Source organism: Falco peregrinus, chromosome W (assembly GCF_023634155.1).
Source record: "Falco peregrinus isolate bFalPer1 chromosome W, bFalPer1.pri, whole genome shotgun sequence".
Lineage (NCBI taxonomy): Eukaryota > Metazoa > Chordata > Aves > Falconiformes > Falconidae > Falco > Falco peregrinus.
Genome location: NC_073743.1, coordinates 13,099,402 through 13,122,388, shown reverse-complemented (window position 1 = coordinate 13,122,388; position 22,987 = coordinate 13,099,402). Strand labels below are relative to the sequence as shown.

Here is a 22,987-nt window from a genome sequence, read left to right as displayed (position 1 = left end):
AATTTCATCCTATTCCAGAACAGAATTCTAACACAGAACAGAAAATTCAAGTGGCTCAAAATTTTAAAAGCCCTGCATTCCAGATTAATTGAAATGTATTTGGTATTAAAAACCTGAAATGTTTATTTTCCACATAAGCTTTTATTAATTTCTTCCATTAACCTTCAGAAGCTCCATGATATAAAAATCTGAAACCAAAAATATCCTTTGAAACAGAAATTTGACACATTTCTTCCTAAAGAAAAAATGGAATTATTAGTCTGGAAATATTAATCTCCAAATAATTTGGTAGCATGCAATTCTGTAAAAAGTTTTAACTTTCAAGAAACACAGGGAAATATTCAACTAGCACTATTAAAAACAGTTTTGATAACAACCATGAAAACAAGCATGACAACATTTCAAAAGGGACGAGAGTGTGTGTGTGTAGAACATTATTGCGATTTTTCTCTAGAGAGACCTGCAGTTATCAAATAATTCATTGTCCTTACTCCACAGTATAGATATATCTACCTGGCACCTTCTGTGATCTTCTGGTTATGAAAGATGCAATTAATTCTCCAAAACTTGATACATTTTGCATTGATGACAAAAACCAAGTCAGCTGAGAGATTTCTTGCACATTAAGTAACACAAAAATAGTGCAGTCTTTGAGAAAAACTCTTGTATCTCATGCCCCTATCAAGAGCAAAAATAAATGAATGCTACCCAATGGCAAACAATTCCCCTAAAATTCCTTCCATCTACACTCCTCCCAGACAGTTAAATCTGTGTTTTCTTCTATTAGCTAAGAAAATTCTTGTTGCAAATCCACACTCGGGAAGACTAACTTGACTTATTAGGAGGTAGGACTTTTTCTTAGTAACCTAGTCATCTTCAATATTGCATAGTCTGATCCAGGTTCTGGCTATGAATTTCCAATCATTTCTTTAATTTCCACTACATCAATACTCCCATTAACCCTAATCCTTTAAAATAATTTAATTATGAGTTCTGCTCTCTCAAGAACTCCTAAATAATACTCGGCACCACAAAAATAATAATTATATTCTGCTTAGAAATTCTTTACCTACTATTTTTTGCAAGTTCTGCCTTAAACTAGTGCAATTGAAAAATATGACACAAGAACATTTTGTGTAGATTTGAAATTAACTTGTGCATAGCACCTCCTCCCTGAAAAAGACAGCAAGGATTTCCAGCTGTATGGAGTGCAATCTTGTACTGGTTTTTGCATAAGTATTCTAAAGAAGGTGAAATGACAGGTAAAGAGCTATGAAATTGTTTGGGATGTGGAAGAGCTTAAATTCCTAATACGTTTTATAATTACTGATTTTTAACTGATTTGGTTTTGAGCTTACAGAAGAGAAAAGACAATGCACAGTTGCACAATGCATCAACCTCTTATGAAAACACAAAGACTAAAGTGTTACATCAAGTATAAAACAGGTTAAAATCTTAACTAGAATATTTATTAAACAATAGAGTGTCATCTTTATGAAAGGCAGTAGTACAGTGGCTTCAGATTAGTGTAATGTCTTAGAAGGGCCTTGATGATGGAGACTGACAGATGTATCACACTCCATTCAGATGCTAGCATCAACCTCCATGTTCTTCAAAGGCAGCAGAGACTGGAACACATTCCCCATCATGAAGACAGTGTAAAGGAGAAAATTTCTCTGGCTTATATGCCAAATGAATAAATCAAGTAATGAATTTGTACAACAGAATTTGTATTTAACTTTTTTTTCCTTCTCCCCCCCCCCCCCCCCCCCCCCCCCCCAATATATCCACCAGCTCTGATGAAGTTACATTGATTTGTACTCAGACTGGAGTCTACATGGTAGCAAATGGCTTACAGGACAGAGTAATATGCCTTTCTAATACCAAAACAAAAAAATCAGGTTTTATATATAGCCTGATACTACCTTAGTGTAGAAGAATGGCTGCAGAAGCGTGGCCATGGAATCCCTAAAGATCTGCACAATCCAGGCCTGGAATTAGAATAGGCCTGGAATTAGAATTGTGCTGAAGTTGTTGTGCTGAAGTTAACAAGAAAGTAGCCTTGAGCTATTCTTGAATCCTGAGACCAAGTAACTTTGTTGTGCTAACAGGCTGTGGCTGTAACAAGCTGCAGCTGTTAGGAAGGCAGGTGCAAGGCCAAGGGAGATAGGGAGCGGAATGGGAATAAAGGGAGTAGCAAACCGCAAGGTTGAAACATAGCAACGCAAATAGCTACATGGTTAGAATGCTTATTTTAGTCATGATAATTAGGGGTGTGAGAACAGCGCGCGCTTAGAGGCTAATAACCAATTATATTTTTGCTTTGGGAATATGCATGTGTATCAAGTCTATATAAGGAGTGTTAAAAGCTAATAAAGTTGAGCAAGATGCCTAACTCATATTGAGTAATTTCTTGACTCTGGCGAACCCTTCTCCCAGCACCTTAGGACAGGGAAATACCATTTTGGGAAAAGTTATGTATTACATTGATTTTCAAATTATGAACAGTTAACAGCATATTCAAGAGGAAATTATAGTTTGTAGAAAAATCATGGAGCGCTCTAAGCATCTTACATTAAATCAATAAAGCAATTCCCTAATGTGTTAAAAATAGGAAGTTTTCTTGAAATAATACTCAAAATTTTCTTATTATTTTGATTACTTCTTTTAACAGAGTATTATTTTTAAATTACAATATCAGAAATATTGAGGAAAGGCATAATTTTTCGGAAACTGGAGAAAGGTTTTCATTGCAGTTTTCACATTAGATTTTTCATTCTCCATATTAATGTTTGTCTTTTTCTATTTAAAATCTATATATAATCTTGTCATTTCTATAAAAAGACTTATGTACCATATATACGCATGAGGACCTGAGATTATGAATATTAATTTAACCTGAAACTACTTTTGGGAAGGCAGCTGGAATAAGAGATCATTTTTCTTCATGTAACTTTTTTAAAGAATGTTACTAGTTTACCTTTTACTCAAAAGAGCCTCTGCTAAAACACTAACCAGATAACAGCAGTTGTCTAATCCCAAGTGGAATTTTACATCTGTTTTTCCACTAAATCAAGGGAGATTTCTTTTTTTATACAAGAAGTTTCATTAAGTCTTTCAATTCCATTTGTAAAGGAAGTTTCTCTTCATGGCACAGTTTGATAAAATTGCAGAAAAAGAAATTCTGCCACGCTGAATAATATTGAAAAGGCTGTTTTCAGCTATCTTGCTAATATATTCCAGATAAAAATATATAAAATATTCCATGCAGTACATAATATCTGACAAACATGATTAAGAAATAATTTGTGACTAATCAAACTCCTAGTGTATTTTTTGCTTGAAATTTAGAGACGATAACCTTGTATTAAAAAAATTAAGTAACATTTCTTCCCTGAAAAAGTGTCTAACTTTTTGTTACTGAACATGCATACAGTACTGTCCTATCCAAATAGTAAATGTGCTGAATAGATTGTTCATATCTTTGTGTAAAACAAATAAAACTTTGTGCTGCTATAAGCCAGATATTGATTGCCATTATCTGGTATTGTATTTTTTCCTTTTTTCACAACATTTCTGTCATGTAAAAAAAAAAGGGGGGGGAGGATGATTTTCCCAACCCCGGGTGTTTATTCTGTGTATCAGTGCCCCAAGAAAGCTGAGACCCTTGTGCCTACACCAGTCTGTCAGTGTCCAGTTACAGGGACCCTTCACTGAACAGTCCAGCTGGATCAGAGGGCAATTCAACTGCCTTGTTCAGGGAAACACGTCAACAGCATCAGGGGGACCCCTCAGTGGGACTTCCCACTTTTTTTAAATGTGTAACCTGCTGCTGGCAACTGCTAGTGCCCACAAAGAACTCACACTAACAGTTTATGGAATAACACTCTTTATTATAAAATCGTGACAAGCTAAGATTCATGATTGCCAGTGATAGGGACTGTCTGCAAAAACGAGCTTGAAATAATATACAACCAAATTATATACAATCAAAATATTAATCACTAATAACAGCTAGTATGGATTAGTTATTTAGCACGCATAAGACAAAGTTCTTACCCAATAGGCAGTCCTATGGGAGAGAAGACAGGTTCAGCCTGTTGACTGATCCCAGAAGTTACGATGGAGCCTTCCCTAACTTCCCCCCTCATTCATTCACTTTTTATACTTTTCTTTACTCTCAGGTGGAGCTTGAGTGACTCTAGCCATGTATTCTTTCATTATTGATTGGTGTAAACTTCTCTTGCTTTTAATTTAAAGACATAGTTGATATGAAATAGAAAGCACATGCTCGGTGAGGGGTGGTTGTGCCTTGGAGGTAGGTAACTTTGGGATGGAGGTGTGTGTTAGTATTATAACAAGATTATAATGAGCAAGGTTCATCTAAGGAGAATAGTTTAGCCACAGTTGTTGGCCCAGCAATGGACATCTCATATATTTTCCATTTGGCAGCCTCTATGCAGCTTATCGGCTGTATGGTACCATTAAATTCCCAATCCTTCAGGGAGTACAGCAGAGCCTGGCTGCAGTGTTTCCACTCCACCCTCCACTGCTCCCCTAGGATAGCAGGTTGTGTTGTCTAGGGAACCATGGTGGAGTAGATTCCATGCAAGCCAACCATCTGAAAGTGGCAACTGTATTTTTCCCTAAAAAGGTTGTTATAATATTACAACTTCTATTAGGTCCCAATTTTCTATAATTTACCCCCTCCAAGTGGTTTTCCCACATCTTCCATGACTCAATATTAAATACAATCACAGTGAGATTTTTTTATAGAATGCCCCTTCTCCTCCTTTCTCTACACACAAGCACAGATGTGGATAACTGGGAAAACTGGAAACAAAATGCTACATAATCAACTTCATTAAAGTACGCTATTCCAAGGGAGATGAATACTCCTGTGCCTGGAAAGCAAATGCTCCGTGTCTCAGCTGCGGCTGCCACCCTCATGGATGCAGGAAGTTGGCTGCTTATTTCCATCCAGTCATACTTCAACCAATTACTGATTAAGCAGATAAAACAGAAAGTGTCTCAGGAAGAGTTTCCCTCACTTCCAGGCACTAATCTTTTCTCTAATCCTTTTTTGGTGGAGACAGACCATAAGCACAGCTTAATCAGTTAAGACCAATGTCTAAAAAAGCCACAGACTGAATTTACATTGAAGCAGTAGGTGGGCCAGGAGAACTACTTTTGCATATATCAAAAGATCTCTGTGGGAGGAGGAGGATCTATCTACTGGTATATTTGAAAAAGTCAGATAACTTTTCAGATTCATGTTATGAACTCAGACTGTTTAAATTTGTTATACAAATGATTTCAGGATTTAATCTGTAAATCATATATGCTTTTGCTAAGGGAAGTTTTATATTCTGTAGTATGTTTCTTATTGCATAGCGCAATCTCCACTAATGCAAACAAAACATGTATAACCTCATATAAGAATTTCTTCTGTCTTCAATCAACAGAAATATATTAAATTGTTTTCCCATATTATAAAAGACACTGTGGGGTTTTTTACATTCAACTACTCAAAAATATCCACAGGATTGCTTTTATTTATGAAAGTGCATCTACTTGGCCCCCGCTATCTCAGCCTCTGTGCAATGCTCTTAGAGGTCCCAAATACAAAAAGCAGAAAAGTAGCACTTCAGTAGTACCTTGGAAACCCCACACAATCAAATTATGAAATGGATTGTAAACTCATGCATGAAAATTTGAGGGATACTGACGTGTGGAATCGAACTCTACAACTCAAGGAGAGTTATAAAGCAGGTATGTTTATTGCAGTGCCGGGTGCAAGGGGGATCAATTCCTAACTTTTACACCGTTTGAACAAGCAGCCAGATATTTATTATACAAAGTCATGCATATACATAAGGTTTTCGAACATTCAGAATCTCCCCCCTCTGGCGCCTTTTCAATATGCACTTTTCATCTTCTTGGGCAGTTACTTGAAGTTCTTGTTTATCTTTGCACACATTAGCAGTCTTTGGGTTTAGTTCCTGTTATCTTAAAACATCTGCTAGCTAACAATTAGACCTTTCTTATTGTCCACTCTAAACATGCCAAGCTAATATATGCCCACTGGGCTGGTTTTAATCTATATCAGCATGATTCCTGAGCAGGGGATCCACCTTATTTGGGGTGGGGCCATTTGAGCAGGAGGTCCCTGATCTATTACAACCACAATTATTTTACCCTAGTTTGTTTTCTTTTAGAAGTTAGCATGTCCTCATCAGAAGGCTCCTTATTTGAATTCTTGTTGAGCTCATCTACACTGGTACTATCTGTCCCTTCTCCAAGTGCTAAGTGCTAAGCTCCTGCCCTTCCTTCTTTCTTGGGTGTTAATGTTTCTGTTATCTATGCAGTTTCTGTCTGCAGCAAAGTTTTAGGTTTTTTTCAGTATATCAATACAAAGCAGATTTACGTTCAGTACAGAAAAAGCTCTACCATGGAGTGACATACGGAATTAGACTCTATAACTCGAAAGTTATAAAGTAGGTATGTTTATTGCGCGCAGATGCACGGGGGATCGCTCCTCCACAAGCATGCATGCCTGAAGTGAGGAACCATCTCACATTTATACAATAAAACAAATGAATATTCAATTAATGCCTATACATATTCGTTACCTAAACCCCGCTTCGTATGTTAATTAGCTTATCAGACCTTTGCCTGGAATGTGGTGGTCTTGCAGGTTTGTAGGTGATTCATGTCCTTGTGACCATCTGATCTTCTCCAGCAAGAAGACTTAGCACTCCCTCCCTCTAGATACCATTGGAATGTCTCTCATCCTTTTCTCATTCTTTTTGTTAGAGGAAGAAGGGTAGGAGTCTCCTCAAAACTGTAGTCATCTCCTCAAGGCTGTGTGCCTATGTGACCAGACACCACACCCATGACTAGTCACCATACCCACATTCCTTGAGCAGACATATACAATCACGATCAATGTCCATTGTCCCCATTTCACACTATTTCTCCATATCAATCCCCCCTTTTCTATCAAACTAAGTAAATTCTTTTACTTGAGCAGTCTTCCCAAATGATATAAAGCATCATACATAAGCGTTACCCTTTATAACATTCTCCAAACCCACAAATATAACATAATGGTTAGTATTAGGGAAATTCCTAAACTGATCAATAAAATCACAATGGGGTGTACCACAGCATTAAGAAATCCTGTTGCAGAAGGTGACCAGCCAAAGAGAGTATCCCACCAATTATGGTTTCCATCAGGAAATCATTTACATATTCATTACAATTCCGGGAATTCATTTACATATTTCGCTCCTGCGCAATGTCCTTGAGGAGTGGTCGTCTGGGGGTCTTCAGGATGAAGATCAGGAGTCTTCCTCCAGTGAACCTTTTTTACCTTCTTGTTTCTGCGCAGACTCTGTTCCTCGATAGACTAATGAGCATGATTCGAATTCCTTGTTTAGGTAGCGTTATAGACACAGCAGAAACTTAGGACCAGATGGCCCTTATAAAGATAACAAATCCAAGGACCTTGTGTCTAGTAGATCCGTGGTGCTGACACTAAGGGTCTTGGTGTATTCATCATGTTGACAATAAGGGTCCTTGAACACCTCCCAACTTTGGATAATTATATATCATTTTCTAAAAAAGTAGTATACCATTCATCACTCATTGACGTAGCTCATTATTCAATCCCCCCTGTTCTAAAAACTATCATTATGCTCTCTGATCATTATGCTTTCTGATCATTATGGTCTCTATCATACTTCGACAGCACCAAACAGAACATTGAAGTAATAAGGAGTATGTAATTGCCAATCTATTCCCAATACCGTACTCACTTGTTGTACTATTTTGGCACAAAAGTGTGAGTCTCTATTGGAAGAGATTGTTGCCGGAACCCCAAAGCGGGGGATAATTTCATTTAACAATCCCTTTGTTACATCACTTGCTTTATTTGTTCGACAAGGAAAGGTTTTTGGCCAACCTGAAAACATATCAGACATAACTAATAAATATTGGTACTCCCCTTTTCTTGGGAGTTCGGAAAATCAGCTTGCCACTGTTGTCCTGTATAGTTTCCTTTACTAATGTTCCCTAGTTTTATTTTATTTGCTGTATTGGGATTATTGCGTAAACACATTTCACATTGCTGAGTCACCTGTTTTATTACAGTATACAAGTTTCGCCCTATCAATTTCTGATTTAGACTTTTTATATAGAGTATCAGCTCCCCAATGCGTCTTATTAATAATAGGGCTGTGGTCCATATTAAATTGGATGGTACCACTATACGACCATCCCTTAAATAAGTCCACTTATTTATTTTTATTTTATCATTCATGTCCTGAATTACCCTTAAGTTTTCTTTAGAATAGTTTGGCTCCTGATCTGTACTTACAGTTTGGATTTTATCGTCTGGTATTAAGGAGAATTCCTCCTTTCCTACCTCCTCTGTTACTCGTCTGGCCTCATGGTCGGCCAGGCGGTTTCCAATTTCCAAATCAGTGCCTCAATGGGCCATCTTATGTTCTTCCTTCCTGGATGACCCTCTTATAACAGAGGGGGCCATTCCTCACATCAAGGTCTGGCATGGCAATATGTTCCCACTGCTCAACGCCTACTGGGTTGCAGCCAACAGCGGAGCTCAAGATTCTTCTTGGTGGCAAACACAGAGGCCAACCCAGTCTTGCCCTTGACTATGGTAGGAGGCACCTGACCAACCTTACTCCTTGTACTTTGTTGTCAATGCAGAGTTTCATCTGCGCATCCCATAACAAGTCACACAGATTTACATTAGTAGAACTACTACAGAGTGTATTTTATTTCAGTTTTTCTGCCAATATCCCCAGAGCCTTGCTGACCAAGGGATATTGTTTTTATCTGAACGGGGCAACCCTCCCCCTTATCATTTTTACTGTAACAGGTAAAGCATTTTTCACCTTTTATTTTCAGATACCCCTGGTTAAAAGTTCCTTTTCCTTCAGGGAGGTCCTCTTTTCCTCTTTTCTGTTGAATTAAAGATAAGCTCAATATTTCAATTACTTGATCATTTTTAACTTTTAGTTTCATTTCTCCTTCTTTAAACATCTAGATGTTCTAATAAATCTCATCTCAACTGATATGGAGAAATAGTGTGAAATGGGGATAATGGACATGGATTGTGATTGTATGTGTCTGCTTAAGGAATGTGGGTATGGTGACTAGTCATGGGTGCGGTGACAACTACAGTTTTGAGGAGACGCCTGTCCCTCCTCCTCTAACAAAGGGGCTATTTAAAAGAGAATGAGAAAAGATGAGAGACATTCAAATGCTATCTAGAGGGAGGGAGTGCTAAGTCTCCTTGCTGGAGAAGATTGGGTGGTCACAAGGACATGAATCACCTGAAGAAGATCAGATGGTCACAAGAACATGAATCACCTACAAACCTGCAAGACCACCACATTCCAGGAAACGGACTGATAAGCTAATTAACATACGAAGCGGGGTTTAGGTAACAAATATGTATAGGCGTTAATTGAATATTCATTTGTTCATTGTATAAATGTGAGATGGTTCGTCACTTCGGGTATGCACGCTTGTGGAGGAGCGATCCCCCGTGCATCTGCGCGCAATAAACATACCTACTTTATAACTTTCGACTTATAGAGTCTAACTCCGCACGTCAGTTTGGCGAGCCAGGCAGGAGGATTTCTGCTCGGCTGAGGGACCAGCTGCGGAGCGGACGCTCCTAGGCGCGCCCCGGGAGATTTCCTCGGAGGAGCCTCCTCTTCTCAGCTGTTCCCCCGGGAGCAGAAGAGAAACCCCTGGATCCACGGATAAAACGGTATGTTTAGTAACGGGGCAGCTGGTGAGACGCACGGAGACGTCCGGCGCGCAGCGTAGTCCCCCGGAGGAAAGGTACCTTGGGAGGGGGTTTGCTGACCAAGGGGTGGCCGCTAGCGGTCTTGAGGGCAGATCGAGCAAACCCGAGGTTACTGCCATTCCTAAAAGCCCGGAGGCTTCGTGACAGAAAGCGGGGGGCGGGACGGAATAAGGCGGAATCTCACAGGAACAAGAGGGACCTCACAGCAAAAGTAAAAGGGAAACTTTTGCGTAGGAAAAAGAGGAAGCTAAAAACTTCCTTTAGGTTGTCTTAAGAATTGGGGAATTCCTGGAATGTAACAACTGAAATAGCGCTCTGTGTCTTGTTTGTTCTATGTGTTGTCTTGTTATATGTTCAAAACTCGGAGTTATGAAATGTATGTTGAAAAATATTAACATTCTGGTAATTCATGGCAAATAGCGGAAAACTTAACACTCTGCTTAAGACCAGGAAAAATTGGTTTTTGTTTGTTGTTTGCTTTTTGGCAATTGTTCATTGAAATGCATACTTTGTGAACTGTTAGTGTTCTTAAAAGTTTGTACATAAGTGCACGGTACCGTATAACATACTGCTTGTGTGACTGCGGGCTGCCCGGAGAGTGTGAATGGTGTGATTGAGATGCGCATTTGATTTTCCGTGTATAGCTTAATTATTTTGACTAAGTGTGAGTGCAAGAGTGCTTGAGACAGGCGTTTGAGTGCAAAACGAGTAAGAAGCTCTATCCGCGTTTCCGACCTTGGGTGGCTAAGGCGGCCGGAGAAAAACAAAGTAATTAAAATTGCAAAATGGGAAATGGAAGGAGTAAGCCCTGTGAAAAATCACCCTTGGGTTGTATATTAAAACATTGGAGCGATATTGTAGGACATGGTGGTACCGAAAATAGAAGGAAATTGGTTAAATATTGTAATCAGTGGTGGCCTTTGTATAAATTGGAGAGTGATGCGAAATGGCCTCAGGAGGGAGGAACGTTAGATTATAACACTCTCTTGCAATTAATGTTGTTTCTGAGGACAGAGGGAAAATGGGACGAAGTATCATATGCAGACATGTTCTTCGTCCTCCGGGACAAACCTGAGTGGCAAAAGGACTGCGGCTTAGTACCCCCTTGGGATCCTATGGTACTAGCACAAGAAAGAGAGGACAGGACGGAGCGTAAAGGAAAGCTGAAAAGATGTTGCTCAGCATGTAGTATTGGACAAAGGTGTATCAAATTAAATGGAGAACAAGAGCCCGAATTAAATGATTTATTTAATCCACCTTATAGAGTGGAGAGACAAGGTTCGGCCGGGGCTCCCAGTCCACCCCCAGGCGAACAAGAGGAAGAAATTCCACAAGTTATTTATAAAGAAAGCCAAACACCCGGTGCCACACAAGGAAACACAAAAACTTCCATTACGGCTCCAAATAGTCCGGTGTCTTCACGCACCAGACAGAAGTCTATTTTACAGGCACCCCTCCGAGAAGCCATAAATCCGGACGGAGGAACAATGAAAATAAAAGTTCTGTTCACGGGCACTGATCTGAGAGAATGGAAAGAGGCTGCCCGAGAATACCGTAATGATCCGATAAAGACGGCAGAGAATTTTAAATTTCTAATAAAACAGCACAATCCTGACTGGAGTGATATACAATTATTATTAGATTGTTTGACTGAAACTGAAAAACAATTAGTCATAAAAACAGCGGGGGATCTCGCAAAGGAACATTATAATATAAAGGGAGATAATTATAGAGAATGGTTTCCTTTGTTGGACCCGGAATGGGACCCAAACCGAGCCGCTGAAATGGGAAGATTACAGGCATACCAGGAATGGATATTCAGAGGAATGGAGAAAGCAATTCCTAGAACAATAAATTGGGCAGCGTTATATGAGGTCAGACAGGGTCCTTCTGAAACACCTTCAGAATTCTTAGACAGAATAAGAGATGCGATGCGCCGGCACACGTCTCTGGACCCAAATTCAGAGGTAGGCGCACAGCAACTAATATCCCTCTTTTTAGGACAATCACAAGGGGATATTAGGCGCAAGTTGCAAAAATTGAGACCTCCTGAAAATAGAGACTTGGAAAAATTAGTAGAGGAAGCATGGAGAATATTTAGTAATCGAGAAGAAGGTTACAAGCAGGACCAAAAGAAAATATTAGCAGTAGTAAGAGAAAATGAGAATCAAAAATCTAAAGTTAAATCAAGGCGTGGGCTGACACCCCTGGGTAGGAATCAGTGTGCAATATGCAAAAGGACAGGACACTGGAAAAACGAATGCCCTGAACGCAGACATCAAGAAAACACTAAATGGCACAATAATCAAGGGAAAACAATAGCTCACATGGAAGAAGAAAATTGACTAGCCGACCCATTAATAAAATTAAAATTAGGAGAAGAACAGGAGGAGGTGGAATTTTTAGTAGACACAGGAGCCACCTATTCGGTTTTGAACCAGGCTTTAATGCCTTTGGGAAATGATTATGTTTCAGTAAAAGGTGCAACTGGCCAAACTGAAAAGGCTTATTTTTGTAAACCTTTAAAATATAAGTTGGGAAAACAGATGGGGATCCATAAATTCCTATTTATGCCAAATTCCCCAAAGGCCCTTCTTGGTAGGGACTTATTAGAACAATTGGAGGCAACAATCAAATTTAAAAAAGGGGAAGTTACTCTGGAGGTAAATAATCATCAATACATACAGGTTATGAGCCTATCTCTGGCCAATACTCCTATAAAAAGGGAAATTGATACCAGAATTATTGATCAGGTATATCCCGGAGTATGGGCAATTGACATACCGGGACGCGCCAAGAATGCATCACCTGTAATAGTAAAATTGAAGGAAGGACAGAGTGCGGTAAGAATTAAACAATACCCACTGAAAAGGGAAGATAGGGAAGGAATTCGTCCAAACATAGAGCGATTCATAGAACTAAAACTACTAAAAGAATGTGAGTCAGAATTTAACACACCTATCCTCCCAGTTAAAAAACCTGATGGGTCTTATAGGATAGTTCAAGATTTAAGGGCCATTAACAAAATAACAGAGGATCTGTATCCTGTAGTAGCTAACCCCTATACCTTACTAACCACCCTGACACCTGACCTAGCTTGGTTCACAGTTTTAGACTTAAAAGATGCCTTCTTTTGCCTCCCTCTCCATGAAGCCAGCCAAAGAATTTTTGCTTTTGAATGGGAAAATCCCAGTAGCGGTCGAAAGACCCAGCTCACATGGACGGTGTTGCCACAGGGGTTTAAAAATAGCCCCACAATTTTTGGAAACCAATTAGCAAAGGATTTGGAGTTATGGGAACCACCGTCAGAAGAAGGGAAAGTGTTACAATATGTAGACGATCTTCTTATTGCAACCAGAACCGAAGAATCTTGTATTATTTGGACTGTGAGTCTGCTGAACTTTCTGGGACTACAAGGATATCGAGTTTCTAAGAAGGCACAGGTGGTGTTACAACAGGTCACATACCTAGGGTACGAGATCAGTGCCGGACAACGGGTCCTGGGGAAGGCCCGAAAAGAAGCCATATGCCAAGCCCCCCGACCACGAACTGTAAAGGAACTGCAGACATTTCTGGGAATGACAGGATGGTGCCGGCTTTGGATATGTAATTATGGCTTGCTTGTTAAACCATTATATTCCCTGATAGCAGCTAATCAGAAGGATCTTCAGTGGGATGCTGAATCAGACAGAGCTTTCCATGAACTGAAGAAAGCCTTGATGTCGGCACCAGCACTAGGACTTCCTGATGTGAGTAAGCCATTTTTCCTATTTTCCCATGAGAAACAGGGAATGGCATTAGGAATACTGGCACAAGATTTGGGACCATACAGACGGGCAGTGGCATACTTCTCTAAACAGCTGGATGCCACTGCAAAAGGATGGCCTGGTTGCCTGAGAGCAGTAGCAGCCGTCATCCTAAACATCCAAGAGGCCCGGAAGTTTACCCTGGGCCAGAAAATGACTGTCTTAGTATCCCACACAGTGTCTGCAGTCCTTGAAACAAAAGGGGGGCATTGGCTCTCCCCACAGAGATTCCTAAAATACCAGGCCATAATGGTGGAACAAGATGATGTTGAGATCGTGACTACAAACATCGTCAATCCGGCCTCATTTCTTAATGGGAATATTGGAGAATCAGTCGATCATGACTGTCTAGAAACAATCGAAGCCACTTATTCTAGTCGGACAGATCTCAAGGATGTTCCTATTAATGGAGCTGAACATTGGTTTACGGATGGGAGCAGCTATATGCTGAATGGAAAGCGACATTCCGGATATGCTGTTACAACCTCTGAAGAAGTGATAGAATCGGGGCCGCTACCGGCTGACACTTCGGCACAGAAGGCTGAAATCATAGCCCTTACTCGAGCTCTGGAGAGAGCTCGGGGAAAACCTATAAATATTTGGACTGATTCTAAATATGCCTTTGGAGTGGTACATGCTCATGGAGCAATATGGAAAGAAAGGGGACTGTTAAACTCCCAAGGAAAAATCATCAAACATGCGGAAGAAATTTTGAAACTCCTAAATGCGGTCCAGCTTCCTGAAAGGGTGGCAATTATGCACATTAAGGCACACCAGAAAGTGAGCACAGAATTGGAAAGAGGAAATGAACTGGCGGACAGGGAAGCAAAACAGGCAGCCAGAAAAGCAATCAAGGTAGAGGGTGCGCTAATACCCGATGGACAAATATCTCTAGAAGGTAAACCAGACTATACGAAAGAAGATCGCAAACTGATTTCTGACCTAAAGGGATCATATAATGAGGAAGGGTGGGCTATAATCTCACATGGGAGAATAGTGATTCCTTCCTACATGGTATGGTCAGCAGTCAGGGAAGAACATAGAAAAAGGCACTGGGGGGCAGAAGCTCTATATAAGGATCTCACTAAAAACATAATAGCACGAAATTTGTATACTACTATTAGACAAGTAACCCAACAATGTGATCTTTGTCTCCAGACTAATCCTAAGATTACCAAGGGGCCAAAGTTGGGAAAAATTGGGAGAGGAAATGTTCCTGGGCAACACTGGCAGATCGATTTCTCAGAACTTCCTAGAAAAGGGGGGTATCGATATTTATTGGTACTAACAGATACCTTTTCAGGTTGGCCAGAAGCCTTCCCGTGCAGAACTGCTAAAGCCCGGGAAGTGACCAAAATACTACTCCAAGAGATAATACCTAGGTTTGGAGTCCCAGCGGTAATGTCCTCGGATAGAGGACCACATTTTGTGTCCAGAATAGTGCAACAGATCAGCCACCATCTAGGAATAGATTGGCAATTACATACCCCATACCGACCACAATCGAGTGGCCAGGTGGAAAAGATGAATCATCTAATCAAACAACAGATTGTCAAGTTAGGCCAAGAAACAAATCTAACTTGGCCCCAGTCTTTGCCATTAGCTCTTACACGAATTCGAACTAGACCGAGAGCAAAAGAGGGGCTTAGCCCATTTGAAATTTTATATGGACGACCCTATGGGGTACAAAAGGGGATGTCCTCACAGACTGGTGAAGGAACAGTGACTTCCTATATGGTGGCACTAAACAAACAATTAATAAGAATTGAGAAGCATGTGATGGGAACACGCAGTAGGGGTCTGGATGGACCTGTTCACGATATACAACCAGGAGACTATGTATACGTTAAGTGTTTTGCAGATAAAACCCTGGAACCACAGTGGACCGGACCTTTTCAAGTCCTACTCACCACCTACACTGCAATCAAGGTTGAGGGACAGAATTCTTGGATTCACCATACCCGGATTAAGAAAGCCCCTGCAACTTCGTGGAAAGTAACCCCAGATAAAAAAGAACTGAAACTCAAATTTACTCGGACAAATGGGAACAATGTGGGTGGCAAGTAAGTGAACCTGAGCGGTTGCGGATGCACCATATGGGAAGGGCACCACAACAAACAATATAGAACAAAAGAGTCTGGGACTGAGCCAGTGGCCAGTCTTGCCCAACTTGTTATCAGTAAGCCCCAACTCAAACAAAGATATTTTTGATCAAAACAGATTTTATATGTATATATGAGGAACGTTTAGATTCTTAAAATGATCAATAGTGGGTTTAAACCATTTGTGGTTTTTTGTACCCTCTCTCTTGCCTACAACCAAGAGCCTGATAACTGGCCTTGGAATCATGCCCAGAAAAAACACACTGGAATAATGGGAAAGGTGGACTCAAAGACAAAACTAGCTATGGTGGTTTTTTCTGAAAATGAGGTGTATCAAAGGAATCAATGGGATCGGGAGGATGTACACAAAGTCGACCGATTATGGGGAAAATTAGGAGATAGGATAAAAGTAGGGTGTCAAACATATAATGAAAAGGATAACACCAAGATTTCGGGAGACACCCTGATTAATGTCAGAAAGGTAGATAAGGAATTTGCCCTTCTAAATACAACCATGTGCTTTAATTCACGGGAATGTTGGCACAATTTTACCTTAACCGAGCCCATCTTTATAATATGCCTAGGAAAGGAATCCCCAAGAACAGCTCTGACTTATAAGATCAAAATAACAATCATGCTAACCACTGTTCCTACCACCACCACAGTTACAACAACCCCATTAACGCTTGATCTTAAATTAACTAAACCAGATCCAAAAATTTATACAATTGGACCATATGTAATCAGAAATACAGGTCAGCAACAAATGTTGTTTAACCCAGAATGGTCTCTTAAAAGAATAGAGTTAAAAATACAAGTCAATGTTTCTGATGTTAAGCCATCCTGTTCCCCCTTCTTACGAACCTCTTATGAGGGATGGACAACTTGGTTAAGAAAAAGGGGAAATATTTATCGAAACAGAATAGTGAGAGATGTAACTGGAATGTTGGGAACAGGACTCGGAGTATTAAATTCCATAGACTCAGAGGTGATAATGAATAAACTAGCCGCCACCACGGCCGATCTATCAAAACTACAACAACCACTAAAATCTTCATTATTGGCATTAGGGGCGCACCAATGGTTGATATCGAAGGTACTCCCCAGGTGGGAACAAATAAACATGGAAGATCATCAACTCATCACTAAGGCATTAGGTGGTTTACAGGATGACGTCGCCCTGGCTCTAAGTTGTATCCAAGCCCAAATGTGGATGCAATCAATAGCTGCATCCATAATAAGAGAAGGAGAGGAAGGCATATTTCCTACGGAAATTCGAAAGATGGATTGGGACAATGCTACGGAGGTGGAAAGAAAACTCCAGTCATGGTGGAATATGGTGAACTTTACTTACGACCCCAACACACACACCATCACAGCTTTTGTATTAACCTTACATAATGCAGTAATAATTACCATACACCCCATTGTAGCCCTTGGAATTAACCATAATGGGGTGCTCCTATACCCTTTTGAACATAGAACATGGGCCAGAAAGATAGGTGACAAGTGGCAAACAGTAGATTTAGAATCTTGTATTATGCGAGAGCAGCAGGGCTTCCTCTGTGAAAGCAATACTATCATGGCTCAGGATACTTGTTTAGATACAGATCAGAAAATATGTCATTTCGAGGCCCGACCAAATGCAAACTTGAAAACAGTAATTATATATGCAGGGAAGGGATGTGCGTGTTTGAGAACTAAGTGTAACACAATAACCATAGATGGGGAGGTAAAGGAGACTGCACAGTATTCAAATTATTGTATTTGTAATTTTACTACTATCACAGGATGCGATTTTAGTTACTCAGCCCCAGTAGTGTCTCATAAATTCTTAAAATCCAACTTTACCCTATCACAGATGATAATTCCTACCCCCATAGGACTAAATATAAGCAGTATAAAAGAACTATTAAAACATGCAGATTTACAACGTATACTGGAAGAAACCAAAGAAAAGGGACACGAAACTCTTCTTATGATCCATCATGATGTAGAGGGGATCAAGAAAGTTTTAAAAAGGTAGAACAGGATGGAAACCATAAGTGGTGGGATACTCTCTTTGGCTGGTCACCTTCTGCAACAGGAATTCTTAACACTATGGTACACCCCATTGTGATCTTATTGATCAGTTTAGGAATTTCCTTAATACTTACCATTATGTTATATTTGTGGGTTTGGAGAATGTTTAAAAGGGTAACACTTATGTATGATGCTTTATATCATTCGGGAAGACTGCTTAAGTAAAAGAATTTACTTAATTTAATAGAAAAGGGGGGATGATATGGAGAAATAGTGTGAAATGGGGATAATGGACATCGATTGTGATTGTATATGTCTGCTTAAGGAATGTGGGTATGGTGACTAGTCATGGGTGCGGTGACAACTACAGTTTTGAGGAGACGCCTGCCCCTCCTCCTCTAACAAAGGGGCTATTTAAAAGAGAATGAGAAAAGATGAGAGACATTCAAATGCTATCCAGAGGGAGGGAGTGCTAAGTCTCCTTGCTGGAGAAGATTGGGTGGACACAAGAACATGAATCACCTACAAACCTGCAAGACCACCACATTCCAGGAAACGGACTGATAAGCTAATTAACATACGAAGCGGGGTTTAGGTAACGAATATGTATAGGCGTTAATTGAATATTCATTTGTTCATTGTATAAATGTGAGATGGTTCGTCACTTCGGGTATGCACGCTTGTGGAGGAGCGATCCCCCGTGCATCTGCGCGCAATAAACATACCTACTTTACAACTTTCGAGTTATAGAGTCTAATTCCGCACGTCACCAACAAAGATTTTGGTGAATTTGGCATTCTTATTTGTTTTCTTAGTTTGTACTTTAAAGGCTTCAGGATGTTTTCCTGGTGGCCAGCAGCTCCCACAACTGTAACATTTTTTTTTTGCTGAAGTTTTAATCATGCTTACCTAGTAACTCGAACCTTTATCTAGTCCTATTAGATCATCCTGACAAATCTTTCATAACCAACTTTCAAACATCTAAATTTCCCATCAAAGATTCACCTTTATTCTCCTCATACCCATTCCCTGCCCTAGAGGGGCCGTTACCGGTCCTGTTGTACTGCAAATGCTGCAGCAATTGGGGTGACATTGTCAGGTTCTTCTGCTCAATTGTCAGCAATAGCAACTCCCTCCTCCTTACCAGCAGAAGGGTTCTGGGCAGGAGATGCTCTTCCTGCTCTGCAGGTTACACAAGCCTGCCTCTGCAACAGCACTTCTGTTTTAACTCTTTCTTACCCTGAATGCAAATCTGCTCCTTGTTGCTTTAAGTCTGTGTTCTTACATATCATTTTTTTGCAGGCAAACAGCAAACACCCTGCCATGTGTCCAGCAGGACTCAGCCGCACCTTCGAGGGGGTACGGGGGTTTGTACAAACTCACCCCAATACTTTAACACTTTCACAAGGTCTTTGAACAACCCCCCCCCCCTCGCCTCAGGTTTTACATACATTAGTGCAAGTTCTTATCTTACAATGTGTTTCATTCTGGTTGCTCCACAGAAGGAACCGCAACCTGAACTTTTTAACACAAAAATTTCAACAAGAACATCATTCTAGTTTAGGTCTCAGGTTTTTTTTCCCTATCCTTTTCTAGAGCCATCATCAAAGATCAGGTGATGTTAATCCCGCACTCTTTCTAGTGCTAGTACCATAGGATCCCGAGGGGGTACTAATCCACAGTCCTTTTGCCACTCGGGTTTGTCCCGGAGGACGAAGAACATGTCTGCATATGATACTTCGTCCCATTTTCCTTCTCTTCTCAGACACAACATTGATTGCAGGAGAGTGTTATAATCTAACGTTCCTCCCTCCTGAGGCCATTTCGCATCACTCCCCAATTTATACAAAGGCCACCACTGATTACAATATTTAACCAATTTCCTTCTATTTTCGGTACCACCATGTCCTACGATATTGCTCCAATGTTTTAATATACAACCCAAGGGTGATTTTTCACAGGGCTTACTCCTTCCATTTCCCATTTTGCAATTTTAATTACTTTGTTTTTCTCCGGCCGCCTTAGCCACCCAAGGTCGGAAACGCGGATAGAGCTTCTTACTTGTTTTGCACTCAAACGCTTGTCTCAAGCACTCTTGCACTCACACTTAGTCAAAATAATTAAGCTATACACGGAAAATCAAATGCGCATCTCAATCACACCATTCACACTCTCCGGGCAGCCCGCAGTCACACAAGCAGTATGTTATACGGTACCGTGCACTTATGTACAACTTTTAGGAACACTAACAGTTCACAAAATATGCATTTCAATGAACAATTGCCAAAAAAAGCCAAACAACAAACAAAAACCAATTTTTCCTGGTCTTAAGCAGAGTGTTAAGTTTTCCGCTATTTGCCACAAATTACCAGAATATTATTATTTTTCAACATACATTTCATAACTCCGAGTTTTGAACATATAACAAGACAACACATAGAACAAACAAGACACAGAGCGCTATTTCAGTTGTTACATTCTAGGAATTCCCCAATTCTTAAGACAACCTAAAGGAAGTTTTTAGCTTTCTCTTTTTCCTACGCAAAAGTTTCCCTTTTACTTTTGCTGTGAGGTCCCTCTTGTTCCTGTGAGATTCTGCCTTATTCCGTCCCGCCCCCCGCTTTCCGTCACGAGGCCTCCGGGCTTTTAGGAATGGCAGTAACCTCGGGTTTGCTCGATCTGCCCTCAAGATCGCTAGCGGCCACCCCTTGGTCAGCAAACCCCCTCCCAAGGTACCTTTCCTCCTGGGGACTATGCTGCGTGCCGGACGTCTCCGTGCGTCTCACCAGCCGCCCCTGTTACTAAACACCGTTTTATCCGTGGACCCAGGGGTTTCTCTTCTGCTCCCGGGGGAACAGCTGAGAAGAGGAGGCTCCTCCGAGGAAATCTCCCGGGGCACGCCTAGGAGCGTCCGCTCCGCAGCTGGTCCCTCAGCCTAGCAGAAATCCTCCTGCCTGGCTCGCCAAAACTGACGTGCGGAAAGCAGACTCCACAATCTGTAAGATTGTAAAGTAGGTATGTTTATTCAGCGCTGGGCAGCACGGGGGGTAGTCCCGCCAAAAACCGTGCGCGCCCGACTCGAAAACTTTCTCTATTTTTATAGGGCAACTCATTACATATTCATAATATGTTGCAATACGCCTATACATATGCATTACCTATCCCCGCTTCGTATTAAAATTAGTTCTGCGAGTCATTTCCATATTTTTCTCTCGACTGAGTTTGCGCAGTGTCCCCTGGTGGTGGTCGTCGGGGGTCCTGAGGATGAAGGCAGGCGAGTCTTCCGCTAGCTGCCCCCACACCTGGCACAGGCTCAGTAACGTCCTGGTCTTTGTCCAAACCGCAGAACCGGCTTTGGCTTGTTCTTGCAAGGTTGTAATTATTCTCTGGACTTATATGGTCATAAAGCTGGACTTATATGGTCATAAAGCCCTTTACTCCCGTATACCTTATCACAGCACCCAAGCAAACCATGTAAAATTTGGCAAACGGCTAAGCAGACTATCATAGTCGTTTACCCTAAACAGCTAAGCAGACTAGCATAGTCGTTAAATTTTACCCTATCTCTTAACCCCCCCCCCCGCCCTCTCTCTCACATGGGAGTAACAAAATCTTAAATAATTCATAAAGATTTGGGAAGTTAAAAACTTCCTTTAGGTTGTCTTAAGATTTGGGGAATTCCTAGAATGTAACAACTGAAATAGCGCTCTGTGTCTTGTTCTATGTGTTGTCTTGTTACATGTTCAAAACTTGGAGTTATGAAATGTATGTTGAAAAAAAAATATTCTGGCAATTCTAGGCAAATAGCTGAAAACTTAACACTCTGCTTAAGACCAGAAAAAATTTAGAATCTGTTTTTTGGCAATTGTTCATTGAAATGCTTACTTTGTGTGATAACGCAAACTGTCAGCGTTACTAGAGCTGTATGTAAAGTGCACGGTACCTTGTAACATACTGCCTGTTTGACTGCGGGCTGCCCGGAGAGTGTGAAGTGTGTGAGTGTCACTGCAAAGCGAGTGGGGAGTCCCGATCTGCGTGTCCGTGTTCCCCGGGAGGGGCCTGCCAGAGAGGGACGGAGCGATTGAAAAATCAATTTACAAAGTGTTTGAATGCATAATTAGAAATTAGAGCGGGAGACTGTGGACAAAACGTTAGAGCTAACATCATTTGGAAAAAGCACGAATTAACCTCTGCCCTTAGTGTTGTAGGTGCTGTCTGTATACTCGAACAAAGGGTGGCAAGTGTCCAAGAGACCAAGAAATAAGGCTAAATAACTAATATATTGTAGACAAACATGTCAGACTTATTAGGAAAATGGGGGGCAAACCGAGCCAAAAAATAAATACCAAAATACCCCTGGGATGTATTTTGAAGCATTGGAAAGAATTTGGGAAATTTCTGGAGGAAATTTGATCAAAAAAGACATTTTTAAAATATTGTCGAATTGGTGGCCTTTGTATACATTAGGTGATGGTGAAAGATGGCCACCTGAAGGAAGTCTTATATTACAACACAATTTTACAGCTTATGTTGTTTCTTCGGAGAGAACAAGAGTGGGATGAAACAATGTGTGCAGATATGTTTGTGTGGCAGAAAGAGTGCGGGATTAACATCACCTGATCTTTGATTATGGCTCTAGAAAAGGATAGGGAAAAAAAACCTGAGACCTAAACTAGAAAGATGTTCTTGTTGAAATTTTTGTGTTAAAAAGCTCAGGTTGTGGTTCCTTCTGTGGAGCAACCAGAATGAAACACATTGTAAGATAAGAACTTGCACTAATGTATGTAAAACCTGAGGCGAGGGGGGGGGGTTGTTCAAAGACCTTGTGAAAGTGTTAAAGTATTGGGGTGAGTTTGTACAAACCCCCGTACCCCCTCGAAGGTGCGGCTGAGTCCTGCTGGACACATGGCAGGGTGTTTGCTGTTTGCCGGCAAAGGCATGATATGTAAGAACACAGACTTAAAGCAACAAGGAGCAGATTTGAATTCAGGGTAAGAAAGAGTTAAAACAGAAGTGCTGTTGCAGAGGCAGGCTTGTGTAACCTGAAGAGCAGGAAGAGCATCTCCTGCCCGAATCCTTCTGCTGGTAAGGAGGAGGGGGTTGCTGTTGCTGACAATTGAGCAGAAGGACCTGACCATGTCACCCCAATTGCTGCAGCATTTGCAGTACAACAGGACCGGTAACGGCCCCTCTAGGGCAGGGAATGGGTATGA

The 22,987-nt window shown here is 40.9% G+C and overlaps 1 protein-coding gene across 1 annotated transcript; it reads left to right on the top strand.

Annotated features, from left to right (window-relative positions):
* Positions 1-10,959: 10,959 nt before the first annotated feature.
* On the top strand, positions 10,960-15,722 carry LOC129783048 (uncharacterized). Its single transcript, XM_055792710.1, is given in 1 exon segment — positions 10,960-15,722. A coding segment is annotated over 1 exon segment (4,758 nt). The 3' UTR covers positions 15,718-15,722.
* Positions 15,723-22,987: the final 7,265 nt, after the last annotated feature.